The sequence below is a fragment of the Schistocerca gregaria genome, chromosome 2, assembly GCF_023897955.1.
Source record: "Schistocerca gregaria isolate iqSchGreg1 chromosome 2, iqSchGreg1.2, whole genome shotgun sequence".
In the NCBI taxonomy this organism is placed as follows: domain Eukaryota; kingdom Metazoa; phylum Arthropoda; class Insecta; order Orthoptera; family Acrididae; genus Schistocerca; species Schistocerca gregaria.
Genome location: NC_064921.1, coordinates 279,018,218 through 279,040,616, shown reverse-complemented (window position 1 = coordinate 279,040,616; position 22,399 = coordinate 279,018,218). Strand labels below are relative to the sequence as shown.

Below are 22,399 nucleotides of genomic sequence, written 5' to 3'. Positions count from 1 at the left end.
ACTTCCGATGTTATCCACAAGGTCATTTATGTGTATTGTGAATAGCAAAGGTTCTACGACACTACCCTGCGGCACACCTGACATCACTCTTACTTCGGAAGACTTCTCTCCATTGAGAGTGACATGCTGCGTTCTGTTATCTAGGAACTCTTCAATCCAATCACACAATTGGTCTGATAGTCCATATGCTCTTACTTTGTTCGTTAAACGACTGCGGAGAACTGTATCGAACGCCTTGTGGAAGTCAAGAAACACGGCACCTTCCTGGGAACCCGTGTCTATGGCCCTCTGAGTTGGTATGTATGAACTCTTTAACTTCAAAAGGCCGTCTCTCAATGAATCCGTTTCTTTCGGCAGTTTGGACTGACGCCGCTAGGTTGCGGCGTGGCCCGTGGAGTAGACGGCTGCATACGAAACGAGAGCGCAGCGCGCCGCCACAAGCAGGAGATGAAATCACGAGATAGGTGCGCGGCCGGCGCTGTATTGCACATACGGAAATCCTGGAAGCCAGTGCGGCTGACGTCGGCCGGGCAGGGTCGGCTATCACGGCCATTAGCTGCACGAAAGTGAGAGTGTCCGGCGGCAAGCTAGTCACTGGGCCACGCGGGCAAGCCGCTCCTCTGCTCGTTTTGTTCCAGATCCAGTTTGTGGATTCCGCGCAGCCGGCAGCCGGCGCGGTCGCATGAATGGCCCGCTGGCCGCGAGAATGCGGCCGGCCGCCGTCCGGTTTCCCGTGTTGGCCGCTTTTCGGAGTAACGACGCATATCCCTTCTACACACGCACTACTTTTTCTGCACCGTCGCGCCGGAGTTGACAGCTCCCTCGCTGAAAAACTGCACGAAAAATCAGGTTCGCGAAGTGGAGGGAACGAGGTTAGAAACGATAACTCTCGACAAGTACTTCGCGTACCGGAAGGGGAGCAACCGGATGGTGGTCATCGGCTGACGGCAGAAGCCGCTCTCAACACAAAAAAGATAACCCGTCGGGCCCAACTATTATCTATTCACCCCCACTCGATGGATGGGCTGGGTACAGGGAGGGTGGTCAATACTTTAATTACAGGCGGTTACGTAAAAATGGATTTCGGTAACATTTAGGCGGCGGGTGCGTCCGGCGAGCCGAAAGCGCTGGGGGCCAGGTGCGAGACGCAGGTGCGTGCGCGCTCCACCTGATTTAAAGCGTGCTGCCTGGGGAGGGGAAGAGGGCGAAGGGAGGGGGCGGGGTACGCCGAGGCACGCACGCCGCGGCGCGTGTCTGCGTGCGCGCTCCCAGCATCTGCCGCCGCCGGCCTCTCCCAGACACGTCGCTGTGTGCCAAATGGCTCCTCACCCGCAAACAAGTTACCTCTTGATTGTATCCGACGATTTTCACCCGACTGATGCCATACTTTTGCAATTATTGACCCACGCTACTGCGCCTCTCAAACGATCGCGCCATTCAAATTCCAAACGGTTCTTTTCCATTTCTTTCGAATCCCGCTGAGGCTCTATCCGTGTGTCTTGCACCTCTGGGAAAGAGAATGTGACGAAATTTGTTATCTAACTGCAGCGTCTGATTCGTAACTTCCTGTCGCAATACTCGGCTTATTTCAATGGGCTATATTGAGGATAAGGAACGTATCCATCGTCGTGGACATACCGTGACGTAACAGAAGTGATCAGTCCCGTCCCTTTCACTTCTAATCAGATATTCGGTTCGTCCTACGTACGCAAGGCAAGTACCACTCAGACTGCTACTGTAGGGGGTGCCACCGGGCGAGGTGACGCAGTGGTTAGCACACTGGACTCGCATTCGGGAGGACGACGGTTCAATCCCGTCTCCGGAAATCCTGATTTAGGTTTTCCGTGATTTCCCTAAATCGTTTCAGGCAATTGCCGGGATGGTTCCTTTGAAAGGGCACGGCCGATTTCCTTCCCAATCCTTCCCTAACCCGAGCTTGCGCATCGTCTCTAATGACCTCGTTGTCGACGGGACGTTAAACACTAACCACCACCACCACCACCACTGTACGGAGTGTTATACGAGTGTAATCCCAAAAGTAAGGTCTCCTATTTTTTTATAAGTACGTAGACCTGTTTGTTTCTACAATAGCTTACATCAGTTTACAGCTTGAACATTTAGCTATTTTTCGATATAATCACCATTTCTGTCGATGCATTTTTATAGACGCTTTGGCAGTTTTTGTATGCCCATGTCATACCAGCACGCCGCCGTGCTGTTCAGAAAGTTATGAACCTCTTCTTTCACCTCGTCGCCGGACCTGAATCGCTGGCACGCAATTCAGAACCGGAGAAGATGAATGTAGAGCAAGAGCGTACACATTCTCCATGATAACGCTCGCCCACACATCGCTCGGCAAACCGTTGCTCTCCTGCAACAGTTTCAGTGGAACATAATGACTCACCAACACTACAGTCCTGAATTGGCATTCAGTGACTATCACCTGTTGCCTAGGTTAAAACAACATTTGGCCGGAAAGCGATTCAGCTCCGACGACGAGGTGAAAGAAGAGGTTCATAACTTTCTGAACAGCATGGCGGCGAGCTGGTATGACATTGGCATACAAAAACTGTCACAGCGTCTACAATAATGCATCGACAGAAATGGTGATTACATAGAAAAATAGCTAAATGTTCAAGCTGTAAACTGATGTAACCGTTGTAGAAATAAACAGGTGTATGTACTTTTAATAAAATAGGAGACCTTACTTTTGGGATTACCCTCTTAGGTACAGTTATTGTGATAATTGTTCTTTAATATAAACCGATTTCAGCGTATTTCTTGTTTTTCTCTGCATGTAAAAGAATTTCCACAAATACATAACATAATTTACTACCAGATGTTTTCTACATGCTCGAAACTGCACCGTGAAGTCGACTACTCTCGTCAATATACGCTGTCCGTTTTGCATCCACACGTCTACACTTCGATATCTGATCTGCTGCCCAAGGAAAAACACGAAAGGCTGTCTTTCGCCACCCGTACCTGAGATACTAACGAACCTAAAACCATACCACTTCGAGCAGCTATAGTTATCAATCTGCCAATCAAGTAAATACTGCTGTAATCCTGTTCAGTACACTGTCCTCAGTTATCAATAGGGATATCCGTGCTTATCCCCTAACAACCTGTTTACGGTGCCCTGACCGATTAGTGGATATTAATGAGGATATATCCACTGTTCCCCTCTACGACAGCTTGAACTCTGCTAGACACACTTTCAAAGAAGTGTCTAAATATCAGGAAGAGCCGAAACAAGAAACGGCATTGATGTAGGACAAGGCTCTGGAGCAATGTCGACGTTCTAATTCATCCAAAAGGTGTTCCATTAGGTTCCCGTCGGGACTCTGGGCAGGCCACACAATTTCATGTTACTGTCCATAAAACCTGGACTCCAAGATGGTGCTGTACAACAGCGTGCATCGTCATTTTGATAGAAACATCGTTTCCATACAAGGTCGAACAAGACTAGTCAAAAAAATGGTTCAAATTTCTCCGAGCTCAGACTGTAGCGTCCAGAACCGCACTGCCACTCCGGCCGGCCCAAGTCTAGTCACCTCACTGCAGGTCCAATATCCGCAGAGCTTGCGGCTGCCTCAGGAGTCGCTATTTCCCGACAGACTGTGTATCGGAGGATTCGAACAGCAGGGCTGTTTGCCAGACGAGCGGCCATATACATCCCGCTCTCTCGTGCACAGAGACGGACCTGTTTATTGTGCAGGAGGAAACATCAAAAATGACTATGAATGAATGGAGGAATGTGCTTTTCATGGATCAATCCTCTTTCAGTTTGCAAAATGATTCTCGTCGCACATTACTCTCTAAAGCACCTGGTGACCGATACGACCCCACGAAAATAATGGGAAAAGATTTGTGATGATTGCGTTGTGGTGTGGTGAGGCATCATGGTGAATTGCCATAAGGGGCTGCACATCTTCGTTGCTTGACAGAGGCTTACTGTAAACGATCAGAGGTATAGAATTGGAGTAATGATACAACATGCTCGCCTTTTCAGAGGAGCAATTGGTCCTATCTTTATATTCATGGGTGATAACAAGCGTCTGCATCGAGCTGCTCTCGTGGATGAATTTCTTGAAGTTAGAGATATCTGTGGCATGGACAGGTCAGCGAGGTGCCCCGATCTAATGCTGCAGGGAGGCGAATTGCATTCCGTCAGCCTCCACCAGACCTCCACACCACTCTAGTGAGCTAATGAACAACCTCGTAGAGAGCGTGCCATGTTGCTGTGCAGCATATTTGTCCTATTAATAACTTCTTCTGTTGTAGAAGAGATTTCCCAGTTACGTTATTTTCTTAAAATTGTGTTTCTTAGCTATTATGACTTTCCTAATATTACCTTCGTCCGCAGCTCGTGGTCTCGCGCTAATGTTCTCGCTTCCCGAACACGGGGTCCCGGGTTCGATTCCCGGCGGGATCAGGGATTTTTCCTGCCTCGAGATGGCTGGGTGTTGTTGTGTCGTTTTCATCATTATCATTCATCCCCATTACGGTCGGAGGAAGGCAACGGCTAACCACCTCCACTAGGACTTTGGCTAGAAAGGCGGCGCGGGTCTCCCGCGCCGTTCCCGTACGCTCATTTTCCAATATTATGTTCGGGCACTGTTGTATGCCAAAAGTCTACAATTAAGCCGTAGCTTGCTCGTTAATCCTACCGATATCCTGTTAAAGCCGTTATGTCCTCTTTTAGCAAATTTTGACACTAGAGTAGATGCTGATAAACATTCTTGGTATTCAGAAACGGGTAGGACGCCATCGTCGTGTCATTTGAAGTGAACAAGTTCCCAGAAAACGGCGAGAGATTGAGTTCGGAGAATGTGGCGTCGTGTTTTCGTAACACGCGAGTGCTTCATAGCTGTACCGTTCTGTCACGAAGAAAAAGAGAAGAAAATCAAAACGGGAACGAAAGGCGGTAAAAACGAGAAAGACGCTCTGCAGGACATTCGATCGGTCCAGAAGCACACAGTGGGGAAGACGTCCGAAGCACGGACGTCGCGCATTGGCCACGCTCGCTGGGCCGGCGGGCGGGCGGCGAAGTTCTGAGGGCAGGACGCGTGATGCCAGGGGGGACTCCCGCGGCTTTTTCACAGCCTCGCCGCGCCGCGGAGGGAAATGCAAGAAATAGTGCGCGGCGGGGTCTCGTTATGTCGTCCGGAGGAGGCTAAGTGGAGTCAGCCGGGAGCACACAGGTGGGGCCTTGAATTAGTTCCTAGTCATCATCGGGACGGTAGTAATGGCGGCTGGTTACACAAGAAGTGAAGTTAATTTGGAGAAGTGCGGCACAAAGGGCGCTCGCCTCGCGGTGAGAACGTCTGCGGAGTTGGCGGCCGCCGGCTCACACACACACACACACACACACACACACACACACACACACACACGCACGCACCGCCCCAAGCTAGGCCACCGGCGCCGCCTACCGCTGCCCGCCCTTGGAGGCGCAACTCCGTAAGCAGCGATGACGGAACATGTAGACACTGTGAGCACCTTACTGCCTCCTCTAGAGCGATACAGCCGCTGCGTAGCAAATGCCGGTAAATGCTCCACGGCGTCGAGAAAAAGACCTTTTCATGGACACAACCAAAGAGCTGCTAAAATGTTTATTAAGCAGCAGAGATAGTCATGAAATTTTAACTGTCATCAAGGAATAATAAAGTTACGTAATTAGTTTTTCGCTTGTTTGCTGTTACATACAGGGCATGCTAATATGGTTCAAATGGCTCTGAGCACTTAACATCTGAGGTCATCAGTCCCTTACAACTTAGAACTACTTAAACCATCTAAGTCCGATGCAGGACTCGACCTTAGCGGTCGAGCGGTTCCAGACTGAAGCGCCTATAACCGCTCGGCCACAGCGGCCGACGCAGGGCATGTCAAAATATGTATACACACCCTTTATGATTATAAGACTAATCCAACGTCGTTTATTCAAAACATGCAACCAGTTTCGACACCGAAAGGCGTCATCTTCAGGTATGTTAACAGGTAGGAATATTCAGCCTCCAAATAATTGTTAAAATTCATCGTGAAACCATCAGCTGTCATTTATTTTGCACAATTCGCTACTAAAAAAATGTCTCTGAGCACTGTGGGACTTAAATTCTACCTAGCGAGGTGGTGCAGTGGCTAGCACACTGGAGTCGAATTCGGGAGGACGACTGTTCAATCCCGTGTCTGGCCATCCTGATTTAGGTTTTCCGTGATTTCCCTAAATCGTCCAGGCAAATGCTGGTATGGTTCCTTTGAAAGGGCACGGCTGACTTCCTTTCCTAATCCGATGAGACCGATGACCTCGCTGTCTGGTCTCCTCCCCCAAAACAAAACAACCCAACCCCAAACTTAACTTCTGAGGTCATCAGTTCCCCAGGTCTTAGAACTACCTAACTAATCTAAGGACATCATAGACATCCATGCCCGGGGCAGGATCCGACCCTGCGACCGTAGCGGTCGCGCGATTCCAGACTGTAGTGCCTAGAACCGCTCGGCCACCCCGGCCGGCAATTCGTTACCAGTTTCGGTCAGTGACCATTATGAAGCTAATGCCAGCTGGCCGAAGCTAGAAGCGAATTGTGCAAAACATATGACAGCTCAAAGTTTCGCCGTGAATTTTAACCCTCATATTCAAGCCACAAGCGTAATCTGCCATCACCCTATGAACAAGAGTGACAAAGACCAAGGGAGTCTTCAGTACAAGTTGTTTCGCAAGTTTACGCTAACATTGCAACCGACAAAGTCGAGTACAGCGGGGCCGAAATAAAGTGGATTCCGTATCTTCGTAGCAGTAACAAGCCCATCCATGGATCAGACGATTGGTGGGGTTGTTACTGCAACGAAAACATGGAATCCTTTTCATTTTGGGCTCGCTGTACTCGACTTTTTTGGTTGCACATGCTGGCGTAACCTTTTTCAAAACAGCTGCACTGTTTCTATTGAAGACTCCGTTGGTCTCTGTAACTCGTACATTGAAGACAGATTACGTTTGAGAGCTGAAGACGACACTTTTTGTCGTTGAAACTCTTAGCCTGTTTTGAATAAACAACGCTGGGTTATAATACAGCTGTTGGTTTCGTTTATCTTATTCAGTTATTTATCGAAAGGGTTCAAATTGTTGGTCTTTGCGATCCAGACACAGCTGGTGACGCTGACTGATGTAATCCAAAACTTCCCTACTGGTTGCAATTCGTATATTGGCACGATCGTTTTCAATGGCTGCTTTCAGCTCGTTAATTGTAACTGGTCTTGTGCTACAAATATTGTGCTTCACATGCCCCCATAAAAAAATCCATGGGACTCAGATCTGCTGAGCGTGGGTGGCACTTGGGTACTGCCTCTTTGTTCCATCCATCTGTCCGCTAGGTAATGGTCAAGGTAGGCGCTTACATCGCCATGGTAGCGGGAGGTACTCCATCCTGCTGGAAATGCCATTCTCCATCCCGAAAAATCTCTTCGATGCACGACATGACGTATTTCCGCAGTGATTTCAGGTAAATTCGTTAGTCACTGTATGTCGGAAATGAAAGGTCCATTCAAACCAAGTTTCAATAAACCACACCAGATCATCCACATGAGTGCTAAAAGGAATTCGTTAAACCTGGGTTTCACGATAAATCAGTAAAATGTCAAGTTCGTAAATTCAACTAAATACCTAGGAATTACAATTACGAACATCTTAATTTGGAAGGAACGCATAGAAATGTGTGTGCTAACGAAAGATTGCGTTTCATTGGAAGGTCACATAGTAAATGTAACATATCTACTAAAGAAACTGCCTACACTACGCTTCTCCATCCTCTTTTAGAATAGTGTTGCGCGGTGTGGGATCCTTACCAGGTAATATTGACGGAGTACACTGAGAAAGTTCAAAGAAGGGCAGCACGTTTTGTATTATAGCGAAACAGGGGAGACAGAGCCACTGAAATGATTTAGCAACACTGAGGAACACTGACAGCATGCCCCAGAGAGCTAAACCACTTAGAAGAAACACTTTTCAGCTTTTGGCAACATCAATATGTAGGTATTGGTTTTTTTAATTGTACAGGCTCTATGCCTAGCGTTCACAGGATGTACCATACTTTATTACATACTACTATATACAGTCATATCGCCAACAAATTTACATTTCATATCTACACCACGGCCACGAAAAAACAGACAAATGTTATCATCATGACCAAGTTTACAAGATTTCCTAGTCCTTACACACAATGGCTTATCAATAAAAAAATTGTTGCTGTACCTCCAACACCGAGTTTTAACGTATGTTAAATTAAAAGTTCAAAGCCTTTTGAACCTAAAATCGTAAATTTACAATCAGATTGTTCGTTGTTCGGAAACAGACTGAAATAGAAGTGACAGTGGTATTACGGTGGAGACTTTGGAACAAAGTAACAATATTTACAATAATATGTACAAGTAACAGTAACTTATTTTGGGCCCTTTCCACAAATACAACCTCATCCGCTATGTCCTGCTAGTCCAGGGATCTCAACTACCATTCGGACAGTGGAACAGTGGAACAGTGGACGCAACGTCCTTAAGACGTGAATTAATATTTCTCTCATGACGAGCGATCGAAATTGGTTTTAATATTTGCCATTCCCCTAATAGATTTGAACCTATAATACGTTGTACCGTAGGAAAATGATCTTGACTATTGTCCGCAGCCGGCCGGAGTGGCCGTGCGGTTCTAGGCGCTACAGTCTGGAACCGAGCGACCGCTACGGTCGCAGGTTCGAATCCTGCCTCGTGCATGGATGTGTGTGATGACCTTAGGTTAGTTAGGTTTAATTAGTTCTAAGTTCTAGGCGACAGATGACCTCCTCAGAAGTTAAGTCGCATAGTGCTCAGAGCCATTTATAGTCCGCAGCAACGCAGTCCGGCAACGTGGACTTTTTTTGCCCGCTCTCTGCTGCCGTGCATGTGCAGTTCTCATCCCTCCACTGCTCCGCCTCTATGTGCGGAAGCGCCGTCTTACGTGACGCGAGCTATAATTGATGTAGTTACCAATTAATATCAGAACATATGCGGTCGGAGGTGCCACTGCTATTGAGAAAAAAGTTGGTCGACCAGTGTTCTAACCTGCGCAGCGATCTTGAAGAAGGAGAAATAACAAAAGGAGACATGCAGCAGAAATCGCGCGGCCGCACGTTTTGTTCTTGGCGGCCATCGACTCGGTGTGTGCCCGTGGTCTCTTCTCCGGTAGCCGCGGGCGTTGTCCGACGCCGCCACGCAACTCGGCCGCCCAAAGAAGGCCGGACCCGCCTGTGTGCAAACTTTTCAATTCACGCTTTCCCTTTTCTTGCCGAAGGGCCCTCATTGTTACCGAAATAGGTTGGCGCCCTTCCGTTTAATTTGGATAATTTTCCCCGCCTCCTACTCCGCCGAGTACCGCGGTGAGGTACAATCCTTATGATCACTCAGCGCGGCTTTGAAGAACTGTTCTTACCGGACTGCTAAACGGGAATTAAATACTGCCCTATTATGCTCGTAGTGGCCGCACGGTCGTCATTTTGTAATAACACCTCCTTTGATGTGTCTCCCCGGGGCGGCAGCATCTGCGCGAAAGAAATCAAAGCGTCCACAAAAGCTGCCGAAGGAAAGGAGCCATTCTTATGCGGGCTCCCAGCTTCCTTACTCACAGCTGCAATTAGCTCTTTCCGCTCCGTACTCCTACAAATAACTACACTTGTTTGTTACTGAATTCAAAGTAAAGGATATTAACGAGAACTGACACGAGAGGTATGAAAGCGTGAAATTTTTGCTGACAGGTGCTTACATGTTGCCCGTAAGTATACGTCAGATTTCTTTAATAAACAGTTCTCAACACCCTTTTTGTTCTACTAAGGAAATTCAGGTAACTCCTTGATACTGAGTTTTATTTACAAGAGTATATCTTCGAATTCTGGGGCCTTAATTGAGAGTTTCAAATTCTTTCACACTTTTCAAAGCAGACTATTGCCGCAAGAAGAATTAGGACTGCTCTTGTTGTGTCAGACGTAACTGCGGAGAAATCCCTTGAGGTGACGTCAACAACAAGGTTTACGTGAAATGGATCTGCTGAGAAGCCAATGAAACTAACAGACTGTAGAGTTTTTAGTTAAAGATACATGTGTTCACTTGTAAGAGTAATCAGACAGAGATACGCCTGCATTAATTTAGGAAGACCAAGGAAAATGTGATGCATGAAGGACGGTCAAAGATTCACACTTTGTTCTGAGTACAATGTTTTGATCTTGCAATAAAGAAAAGGACTGAAGTTTCTGCGTTGCAGACAGCTACAAATTGCAGATACGAGGCGTATTCCGAAAGTAAGGTCCTATCGCTCCCGCAATGGAAACGCGGTGAAAATCAAAAGTGTTTTATTTGTAGTAGTTAGCTACACCTTCCAGCAATGTCTCTACTTAGTCGCCGCTCCGTCTGAGACATTTGTCGTAGCATTGTACCATCTTTGCAATACCCTCGTCAAAGGAGGCAGCAACCTGCACTTTTCGCCGATTCTCTACGCTGATCTACAGTTCGTTGTCTGCGCCAAAAGACTGACTTCATGGCCAGCGGTTCATGTCAGCAGAGATGAAAATCATAGGAAACAAAGTCCGGGCTGTATGGAGGACGATCAAAGATTTCGCATCAAAAACGCTGAACGGGCGTCCTCATTGGCCCTGCAGAGTGCGTCCGAGAACTGTATGAAGAAGGAAATGCATGACAGTTGTGCTGTGTGGGCTGCATCAAATCAGGAGAAATCTCTCAAGGGCACTTATACCTGGCGGGAGAGACTGTTTTCTAGGCATCTATACGTGCTCGCTGTGCGCTCAGAACTGAAAAGACACGTGACGCGATCAATGGTCATATTAGAGACACACCAATGCAAAGCTTTATCCGATTTCCACTGTGGTTTCCATTTCGTGACCGATCGGACCTTACTTTCGGAATACGACTCATATTAATATGCAGCTTCCAAATAATTGTTACTGTTGTTAATTAATCCTTTCCTCCAGAAAAAAACTCATTTACATTAGGAAATATAAAACAGGAATGCTCTGTGCCTATCGACGTTGCTTCTGGCTTGTATACTCAACTTCCTTCTGTTTTGTCCGAATTTGTATCCCTTACATCCAGCGCAATTAATCGTCTATGCTATATGTTCCAAACTACATAGATACCTAAGTTTCCACCCATTCTCTCTCTCGCTTACTACCTGTTTCCAACATTAACAGATCTTCGGTATTTTGATATTTGACGCAGTATTTTTTTCTACGTATATTGACGTTTGTAACAGACGTCCTTTTTCCCCTAACTCTTCCTCGCTAATCTCCTTCATGTATTTTACTCAAGTATCAATATACTTACGCTGCACTATATCAATACCGAACTCTTTCAGTCCCCTGACATGCTGCAGTGGCTATCCTCAAACCGCTTCCCTTGATTGTGACATGTGTTTCAGTTGAAAACTGAAGATTTGTTTCCTTCGCGCTGGATAGCTGTTATGCCTTGCTTCCCCTAGCTATCTCAAGCGAATGTTTTTCCTATGTAACGGATTCCTCCAAATCCCTCAAGTCTTACATACTTCAATGAACTGTTATCTTTCTATTCTGACCGATGCAGTTTTCAACCCCTCGGGGTTTTTTTCTTTTTTTTCGTAGGGAAAGTTACACATCAGGTGCGAGTGAGCATATGTAACTCACTACAGAGATACAGAATGTGCTCCAGCACGTTGTATGCGTAGACTTTTATTAAACAGCGGTTCTGTTGTATTTTTTTCTTTCATTTATTTATGTTTCATGGTGTACGACTCCGAAACTAGTTGCAAAGAAAGAAAGCAAATAAATAAAATAAAAGCGATTAAATGTAGCTGGAGAACTATTATTTCCAAAAGGTGATTTGTAAGCTACAGATTTACAAATAACATTCTCCTTCCCCAAAATAATAGAGAAGATCATGAAAAATAAATTGTGTTTGGTTTTGCTGGGGCACTGCCGAGCCACGTGCAGCACTTGACGCCTCGAACACAGTAAACGGAAGTGAGGCTAGTATCATTTTTTTTGTTTCGTATGTTATTTAAGCATACCGATTCCTTGTTCGTTACAGAACACACGCCGTAACCACCGCAGTTAGTGTCTCTGCTAACGCCAACAGTTTTTTACGAAACACTTTAATGCTAATTTCAATGAACGGTACAAATGACAGCCTACTCGTTTTAAAAGTACTGGATAATATTTTTTTTTCAAATGACCAACGAACCTCTCAGTCAGTGGGTGGTCTTCTATGTAAGCTATGAGGTCTACACGCCTAAAAAAAGAGAAAGAAAATAAAGTTTTAACATCCCCACGAGAAATAATTAAATGGAGATATTGAAAGGAAGTGACCCAGTCCACGATGGGATATTTTATTATCAAACAAACAATAGAACAACTCAACAAATGCCAAGACATCGTTCACAGATACGCTCGAGAACTCCAAAACTTACAGCGTGCATGCAGGACAGTAGGCAAGAAACAATGTTATATTCTGTCACATGTTGTTATTATTGGTTTTATTTGTTTGCGAGTTTCTGTTGTAGTTTTGACTTTTATCCACTAACTGCAGTTGTTTGTAATTAAAATCTTTTTTCCGAAATTAGTATTTATGACTATTCCGTACTTTTACGGATAATATTTTTATTATTATTTGGGATGCGAATTCGTATGGCAGCAGGGGCACTATGACCGCAGATTTGTACGTCAGTCCGTTGATTCGACCTGTGCTGCCCTTCATGAACAGCAGTCCAGGGCATTTTCCAACAGGATAACTCTTGCCCACATACGACAGTTGTGACCTACATGCTCTACTGAGTGTCGACATGTTGCCTTGTCCTGGTCGGCCGGAGTAGCCGTGCGGTTTTAGGCGCTACAGTCTGGAGCCGAGCGACCGCTACGGTTGCAGGTTCGAATCCCGCCATGGGCATGGATGTGTGTGATGTCCTTAGGTTAGTTAGGTTTAAGTAGTTCTAAGTCCTAGGCGACTGATGACCTCAGAAGTTAAGTCGCATAGTGCTCAGAGCCATTTGAACCATGTTTTACCTTGTCCTGCCCGATCACCAGTTTTGTGTGCAGTCGAGCGCAAACGGGACATCATCGGACGACATTGCAGCGTCGTCCACAAACAGCATTAATCGTCCCTGTATTAACCGAACAAGTGCAACAGGCATGAAACTACATCCCACAAACTGACACTCGGCACCTGTACGACACAATGCGTGCTTGCATTCAACATTCTGGAGGTTACATCGTTTTCTAATGTACTTTATGGCTAATCTCTGGCTTACATTAAGCTGTTATCTTGAAATGCTAATCATTTAAATATGTTACCTAGACTAATGTATGCCCGAAATTTCATTATTGCATATTAATTACTTTTTTCTGCTGTGATTTTTTTTCCGTCAGTGTATTTCGGTTGTGTCAGCACCAGATACAGAGACAAAAGAAATTAGAACGAACCAGATGAATTTCGGTCGGTACGTAGGACTGAGTGGTCCTTGGAATTCGGAACGGCACCTCGGACGGGGATCGTATTAAGAGGGAGACGGTCGAGCTGCTTAGTAAGGTGCGCAGACGGGCAGCCGGCGAAGGATGCGGGGTTGGTGAGGGGCGGAACACGAGGGGGAGGGCCGCGCAATGAAAGGTCAGTTGTAGACCTCCGGCGCTCGCTAATATTAATAACGGGGGTCGCCGCTGCCGGGACAACAATGCGGGAAGACAAAGGACAAGGAGGAGGAGGCCCATTGTGCGAGGTAAAGGCCAGCCAAAGGCGGCCGCACGCACCGTGGCTGGTGGCTGGCTGCGCATCCGTCTTCTGGCCGGCCGCCGCCCTCTTCCAGGAGGGACAGGGGCAGCGACAGCGGCGCGGACACTGCCCGCCGTGGGCAGAGCCGGCTCTCCCAGCAGCCACGGCGGCGGCGGTCGTGGCCACTGCAAAGGTCGCAAACGGGGGCACGCGACTCACTTACTGCAGACCGGGGGAAGGACCGCTGCTTACGAGGCCGCGTATCGTCTAGAAATTGCAACCTATGTGCACCAATTCTCTGTAATAGATGCTTGCGAGACCTCGGCTGTTCCGTACAAAATGTCGAAACAAAACACCTTGAGCAGCCTAAATTTCCAGATGATGTATGTGAAATCTTATGGGGCTTAACTGCTAAGGTCATCAGTCCCTAAGCTTACAAACTACTTAACCTAAATTATCCTAATAAGGACAAATACACACACCCATGCCCGAGGGAGGACTCGAACCTCCGCCGGGACCAGCCGCACAGTCCATGACTGCAGCGCCTGAGACTCGGCTAATCCCGCGTGGCCCTAGATTTCCACTTGTTACTCCATTTGAAAAAACTGTTTCAGCGCTACGTTACGCCATCTTCAGTCCTCTGCCCGCTTGTAGGAAGAATCCCCACCTCTGGCCAGCACTCATTGACTGGTATCCGTAGATTTCTTCGTAACATAGTGTTGTGTAAACAGTTGCGCGTAGTCAGCGCGTACACAACTTTCCCACTAGAGCGCGCCCCGCTAAGCACAACAGCGCAGGCGCAGCGCTTGTCCGTCTCCGCACTACGAGATGGCGCTGCCTTAGAGACGGAACAAATTCTGCTTCCGCCGATCCGCGTATTAATATGTCACTCAGCCATTGAGATTGCTGCTAACGTAGAACCTTTTCTCCTCGCGGATCACACTCGCGCAGTCATACCTGAACGCGCGAGGTATTATAACGAGTGTACAGACCTCCGATTAGTCAGTCTGCATTTATCTGCACCTGTCTGCATTAGTCTGCACCAGTCTGCGCCTAATAAGATTATCATATTCCTGTACATAGCCATGAAGAGAAATGTATAGACACTTTGTCAAGTATCAGAGATATGTGAGAATAAGATTAACGTACCAAGACCAAAGGAACTTCAGATTGTCCAATTTAAACAGCACCCAGAATCAAGTTACGTAATATCTATGCCTTTTTATTATTTTAATAAATGTGTGTGAAAATTAATCAAGTTCTGTTTAAAGTTGGTCACCGTCAATCTGCTACTCTAAGCGAGCAAGTGGCATTTCTATTGTCTGACCTAACGGCAGAAGATAAACACGCCACGATAAGACCACGAGACATATTGCTGACACTCGCCTACTTCGTTTGAGCGACAAGTCAAATACTCTGATGGCGTGTGTACCGAAGGTCTTACAGTACGCACACCACACATAGCGATTCCTTCGATCATCACTTTCCGACAGTCAGCATCCTTTTCTCACTGGAACTCTGCAAAACAACGAAAGCAACGAAACTACATTTTCACTCTTCATGCAGTAAAACTTCAGCATCAGGCTTGAACTTCTATTACTTCAGTACTGTTAGCTCTGTTCACATTTTGCAATCAGTATCCACTTATATCACTGAATGAATCTGCAAAATTATATCATTGTGCGACACGTAGTTCAGGAGATATGTGAAAACTTGCTCTTCTTAAAACGGAGCACAACTTACCCAAACCATACTCATCCAGTTTTTCATAAAAAGAGCAATTAGCGACTTAAAACAATTTTTAAACAAGTTGTTTCAAACATGGGAGCTCCGATCCTTTTAAGAATCTTGGGTGAGGGTCGATAGTTCAGTGGTCAAATTATATGTTCCGTAATACAGTCTTTTCTCATGGGAAAAACTCACAAACTCTATAAGAATGTTTTTTTTTTAGGTGTCAGTTTTGAGGCTGGTTTGATGCGTCCCACCACCACGAATTCCTCTCTGCGCCAACCTTTTCATCTCAGTAACAATTGGCGTCCTCAGTTACTTGCTGGATGTATTCCAGTCTCTGTCTTTCTCTATAGTAATCCTCTATAGCTCCCTCTAGTACCATGGAGGTTATTCCCCGCTGTTTTAACTGATGTATCATCCCGTCCCTTCTTCTTGTCAGTGTTTTTCATACGTTCGCTTCCTCGCCGATTCTGCGGCAAACGTCATCAGTGTACAAGGCATATTAAGTCTTTGGTTTGATCCCTCAAACAAGCCTCTCTACAATGACTCTCCAGCAACCGCTACAGTGTAACTGCGTGTCAAAAAATTAACAAGAAGGGGGTTTGGGAATATAAGACACTTTGAGGTACAAGAGTGCAAAACACTAAATATAAAAATTTTTGGGTTACGACACTAACAATGTACCATGGAAAAATGAACTAGATAGGGCATGTAATGATCATGCGAGAGCTACAACTAGAAAGACAGTAGCAAAGAACGAATAAGTAATGCCAACTAGTAACTGTAAAAACCCCGGGGAAAAGAGAAGTGTAAAGCGAGCTTATAGTCGACTTGTCCGAATTACTGTAACACGACGAAACATACGGTAACATAATTTTATCGAGTCGTCTTCCAAAACAATTCCTCGAAATTTTAAAAGCTAGTAGTGGGGTAATTCCTGTTCCGTATTTGTTGGTTTTTATGCGTTTCTGCGATGTTTTCGCATTGAAGTAGCCACTCAGCGACGAATTACATACTTCTTTGAGAAAAGATGTTTACCTTTCATGGAATCCTAGGCATACTAAGAATATTCAGATAGGGGACGGTCAGGTGACGGCCTTCATGCATGACGTACAATTATTTTGTATATTTCCACTGAATCTCGCTCTGGTATTTCGCTCTGCTACATCAAGATTTATTTAGCCTGAACACGTTAAATCGCTTTGAATTAATATCAAATACGTACTTGTTACGCTGATTTCAGTGATACATGACCAATGGAGCTTGTCATGGAATGTAGAGAAAACATGTAGCCAATAAAATGTCAACATCAGCGAGAAACTGTTATTCTACTCCTCTCTAAGTTCCTCTGTTTTCTGTTTGCTGTTGTTTCAGTTAGTTTCCTCATTATTATTTTCATTCTTCTTCAAATTTCAGGCACTGTACTTTGGTGTGTACTCTCTCAGCTAAAAGTCTTCTCACCTTGTCTTTGACCTCAAACAGTGTGCTCGTCACTTATCTCAGAGATCCCTCTGTTATTCATCATGTTAATGAATTTTCCCATTGTCTTCCGCAACCCACAGTCTTCTCATTCAGTGACATTATCTGCGTTTCATTTCCTGTCTCTGGTTGGATATCATGACAAGGATCTCATAATCTCATAATACTTTTGTACGGTCTACCGGCAGTTGTTTTCGTTTCTGTTCTGAATGGAGGCCGCTGGGGAAATGACCGTTGTAAATGACTATCATTTTTCTTTACCAAATTTAATATATTATATTCTTTTAATTATTACCAGTCCCACTCACAGCTTCCTCCATATACTGCTAAGCATCTTCTGTCTTTGGACCATATATGTGTTTATGTGTACATTTTAATTGAATTATTTAAATGGTTTCCGAAATTTGTAAACAGATGTGTGGAGATAAATTGCATTGATTAATGTCATTAGATACCATCGTAATTATAAAGATTTACGGAAACATTATTAATTAATTTTAAAGGCAAAATAAATTCTTCTATTTGACAGTTTGAGAGGCACAACACATAAAATGGGAAACAAAGGAATTCTTTGATTAGAAAGACTTCATTTTGACAACTCAGCAAACGGGCAGCCAGGCACGGCTTGTCAACAAAAGTAGGCTTGAAGCGCAAATGTGGTTATCGCCGCTTATACGTCAGTAGTCCAGTGAGAGACTTTACTGTCGCACATAAGCGCTTTGTTCAGGATGTAGGTTATTGTGACGGTGTGGTAAAGGGAATTGGTGAGTAGCCTTGCCGAAAATGTATTTATTCTGCCAAATGGATAAATGAACGAGTGACGAAAATGAAATTAGATCGCAATGTCCATTAACCGGCGATAGCGATAACTGTGTTTGCATAACATTTCCACTCGAATACCTATCCCGGAGGGTGTTCACTCCTCAGTGACGAGCGCGTCGTCCGATCGCGTGTCCGGAACGAAACGAACCTTTTTCTCGCGATAACAGAGCGTCGTGTGTTTCGCGGATCGAATCGAAGGCGGAAACGAACGGAGAGCGCCAGACAAAACTCCGCAAGTGTCTGTGTGGAACTAGCGTTAAGTTCGATCCACATGGTCCGCGGATTGAAGTTACAGACTCTCGAAAAACCCGTCTATACTGTAAGTTGGCTCTGCCGTTGCTTTTTCTGTTGACCCGCGTCAGTGCGCGCCAGCACGCCACACGTTGCCACAATTTTCCCTATTGGCAGGTATGAAAACCGACAGACATCTGATGTAGCTAACTTGGGCCGGCCGTGAGAAGTTCTGGTCCGTTCTGTCACGAGATTTTATAGTCCTTCTGACAATGTTACACTAAGAGAGTAATATTTCTCATACTAAACCCTCTCGCACCACACTGATCACTCCCGCTGAATGAAGTTCGCCCTGTAGCATAAATAGTATTTTCCCTCACACTGCTTATCGTGTTCGAAATGTTCCACACACTGCGTTTCAGTAGCCGGTAAGACCAGTTATTGCATGATCACGTGATTACCAAACAAACACCGAAAGCAGTCACGTCCATTAAATATGTGGATATACGAATAGGGGACAATTTTAAATGTAAACAGTCACAAAAACGGAGGTAGGAAGTGAGTATCATATGGGATGATTCTGATGAGGTGTAGTCTACCCATAAGTGAAGCAGCTTACAAAACTGACATTCGACTAACAATTTAGTGATGTTCGGGAGAATGGTATCCTTACCAGATACGACTGATATAAAAAAAAAAAATTGACAGAGGAGCGTCTATCGTTCCATGGGAGTTTCTAACTGTGAAAGCGTCAAGGAGATACTTATACAAATAGTATGGGAGGCGCTACAAAAGAGGTGTTGTGCATCAAAAAGCGGTTTACCGGTAATATTTCGAAAGCATTTCGTGCAAGATAGCTATCCGCCTCCGTGATCTTTATTTGAACTTGCCACTATATTTCGGGGAGAATTGTATGAAATTAACATGAAAAACTATACAGGACCTGCATTTGTCCATTAAGAGACGATTTGAAGTCATCTTTAATGCCAACGGTTTAGTTACACCGTATTACGCATGGTTACGTGATATGTCAGTGGTGTTTCCACTTTTTTGTCCACTCCATGTACTATTCTTGTCTTAAATTTTTCTTGGTGCGTTGTATTATATGGTTAGAGACGCTTGCCATGCTCACGTGGTCGAAATTGCAATAGAACAGTAAATACAGTTACAGCCAAAAGCGAAAATGACGTCATTTAAAAACTTACCGAGGCTGTCGACATGCAAGTTTATTAAAGCCGTTTGTTTTTCGTTGGTCGGTACGAAGACGTAACTAATAAAACACGCTAAAAATTTTCTTCATATTTACATGGACTTGGCTTATTTGGCATACCGAAATTGCTTGCATCTAATAGCGAAAGCAATCGTCTCTGTACGAGGGAGAGGCAGCTATTACGTAGCTGCAGTTCAAACCAGTTCAATCCGAATTTCATGCTTTCGTGCCTTCCAGTCTTTTCTCTCCACTTCTTCTTCCACCTTCTCCATCTCCTCCACCCTACTAGTTCGCCATCGCTTTTTCCATTCCTCGTCATGCACCACCTGTCACAAAGTTGCAATCCGAAATAAACAGCGGCTATGGCACGCTACCCGGGTGTCATACCTTTGTCGCACCACTGGGTAACCCACTTCCATTTTACTGGCGTTTCTGGTACCCAGGATCCACTAAGAGGAAGAACAGGAGAAATTAGAAGACAAGAAGGCTGAAATATCTTTGTCTTTACAGGTGGTAGTTGAAGAGGTAGCCCCCTTTATAAAAGCGACTTTCTTGTCAAAATGACTACTCGCGGTGGGTGCACGTCATGTGCTTGCGTGTAAATCAACCGCCAACCACGTCGCGAGTTGGTCAGTGACGGCAGTGATCAGTTGAGTGTACTAACTGGGGAGTTCTAAAATCTTTGATACATCGCAGACTGCGCAACCGCAGAAGAGGGCAATGTGGCATCGTCTCTTTACATCTGAAGTTAAACTTTTCTCTCCTATTACGTTAATGTTTTTGTGCTTTCGTGTCTTCTTAATCTCTGTTTTCTTATCTGCTTTGTTTTCGATGCACATTGCAAAGGTTGTACGACTGCCTCGAATTTTTCTTACTAGTGTTTTCCCAAAAGAGTGATAATAATAATAATAATGTCGTGTGACGTGGGCCTTCCGTCGAGTAGACCGCTCGCCTGGTGCAAGTCTTTCGATTTGACGCCACTTCGGCGATTTGCGTGTCGATGGGGATGAAATGATGATGATTAGAACAACACAACACCCAGTCCCTGATAGGAGAAAATCTCCGACTCAGCCGGGAATCGAACCCGGGCCCTTAGGATTGACAGGCCGTCGCGCTGACCACACAGCTACCGGGGGCCGACAAAAGAGTGATGAAATAGCTGAAATGAAGCAGGTATTTACGCTTTACGATACCTGAACAAAGGAAAATGCCAAAAACGTTCATTAATTAAAACATTATTAAATAAACAATTTTTAATGTAAATGTTTTCAGTGGTGTTATAGTTAGGTCTTTTTAACGAGCAAAATAATTCTGGGCATTATTTATAATGAAAACACACCGATAAGATATCATATTTTCAGCACATATTTATAGGTGCGTTCATCTGGGCAATGGTGATTGTTTGTCGGTATACATTTGAACAGCCGTTTCTTGTAAACTGGACAGTGTCGGGACAATGTTCTGCGCGATATGCTCTGCGCTTTTGTTGACAAAAGTTCTCTCGAACTTGCAGGCGCGTGAAATAGTTTAAAATCAACTAACTTCGTATGTTACGAGTTTTTATGTATATGTATGTATACGACTACGGCAGTAAAATTATTTTAAAGATGTGACCAGTATAGTACGTCGTTTCCGCTCGTGTTTACTACAACAGATTTACGTCTGTATACACCTTGAAAGGCTGACGGTGTAGATTTACTAATCAGGGATACGCACTCGAAAATGTCTGACAGCCGAATTCAGCTGATCGTGGTATAAAAACACTGATTTTATAACAGCCCGGGTGGAAAATGGAATTGTCGAAATGAAAAAACTTAAAAAGGATAAAGTTAAAAGATGCTATTTACTACATTGTCAATATTGTTTGATGTGATTGTAAGTATATACTGTCTCCATCAAATGCATGTAGGTGTTGTGAACTTTTCCTGTTCTTTCAGTTCTTAGCAGTTGGGGAATTCAGCTTACGACCCTTGTCAAGAACATCCGCTACGAATTTAATAAACTGTATTACCATTTCCTGCTCCTGAGTTCTATTTTTATACTTTGACCTTATCGTATAAATGATGGGCCGTCACGGTTCGGCTTCCAAACTGCAACACACGCAGATTTTATACTGACGTCAAAACGAAAACCTCCGTCAGCAGGTGAAAGTCTTACAGAAATAAAATGCCAGAGGCGCTGCAGTAGGGTCACTTGTCACAAGAAAGTCGCTCATGTAGCAGATGTCGTAGTGCGTAACAGCAGGGGCAAGGCGCCGCCTAACAGATTTGACGACACATCAGTGCGTGGGACCCGGGGGGGGCGCGCTGCGCGGGTGGCCTATACAGCATCGCCAGGCGCGGGCAACGGCTCTACTTCTCGCGAGCTGCGGGCGTCCTCGTACCTGCTCCCGCTGCCGTCGCCACAGCGAGCTTTGCGCTGACTCACTCTAGGCGGACGGGGCCAAAAAACGCCGCCTCCGGCACCGCTTCCTCCTCCAATTCCGCCGGCCGCCGCCTTTCTAAGGACAGTGATTTCGACGACGCCGCTCGTCCGGTACCTAAACAGACGGAACGCGTAATTCATCGCTGCTCTCTGTAAGAGAATCAATGCTACTGCTACGCCCGTCAGTAAAAGTCCCGCTACAATGTAGCAATGGAAATTCCGTAAGACTTCCGAAACCCTATTCAGAATGTAAAAATGCTGTTATTTTCTTATGGGTCATCACTCTTTTGACTGATTTGGTGCGACCCGCCACTAATTCCTCTCCAGTGTCAACTTTTTCATCACAGAGCACCACAAAATATTTGTTGGATATATTCCAGTCCTTGCCTCCTCCTACAGTTTTTTACCCTCCAATCGTCCCTCAATTGCTATTCAATTACTATGCAAATGAGTCCCTCATTTCTTAACAATAATATCTGTGCTTTCCATATGTTCCTTTCTTCGCAAATTCTACATCTCAAGCCCTACAAATCTCTTCTTTTTCGGGTTTTTCACAGTCAGTGATTCACTACCATACAATGCTGTGACTCAAACGTACATTCTCACAAATTTCTTCCTCAGATTGAAGCTGATTTTTGATGTTAGCAGACCTCTTAGCCAGGAATGACCTCTTTTCCTGTGCTAATCTACTTTTTATGTCATATTTCCTTCGTCTGTCATATGTTG

General features: G+C 45.1%; 1 protein-coding gene across 1 annotated transcript; it reads right to left on the bottom strand.

The window, feature by feature from the left end:
• Positions 1-1,093: 1,093 nt before the first annotated feature.
• On the bottom strand, positions 1,094-21,814 carry LOC126335748 (wiskott-Aldrich syndrome protein homolog). Its single transcript, XM_049999205.1, has 3 exons — positions 21,575-21,814; positions 13,815-13,961; positions 1,094-1,306 (listed from the first exon to the last, which is right to left on the bottom strand). The coding sequence occupies exons 1-3, from the start codon at positions 21,812-21,814 to the stop codon at positions 1,094-1,096; spliced, it is 600 nt and encodes a 199-aa protein (XP_049855162.1).
• Between the last annotated feature and the right edge of the window lie 585 nt (positions 21,815-22,399).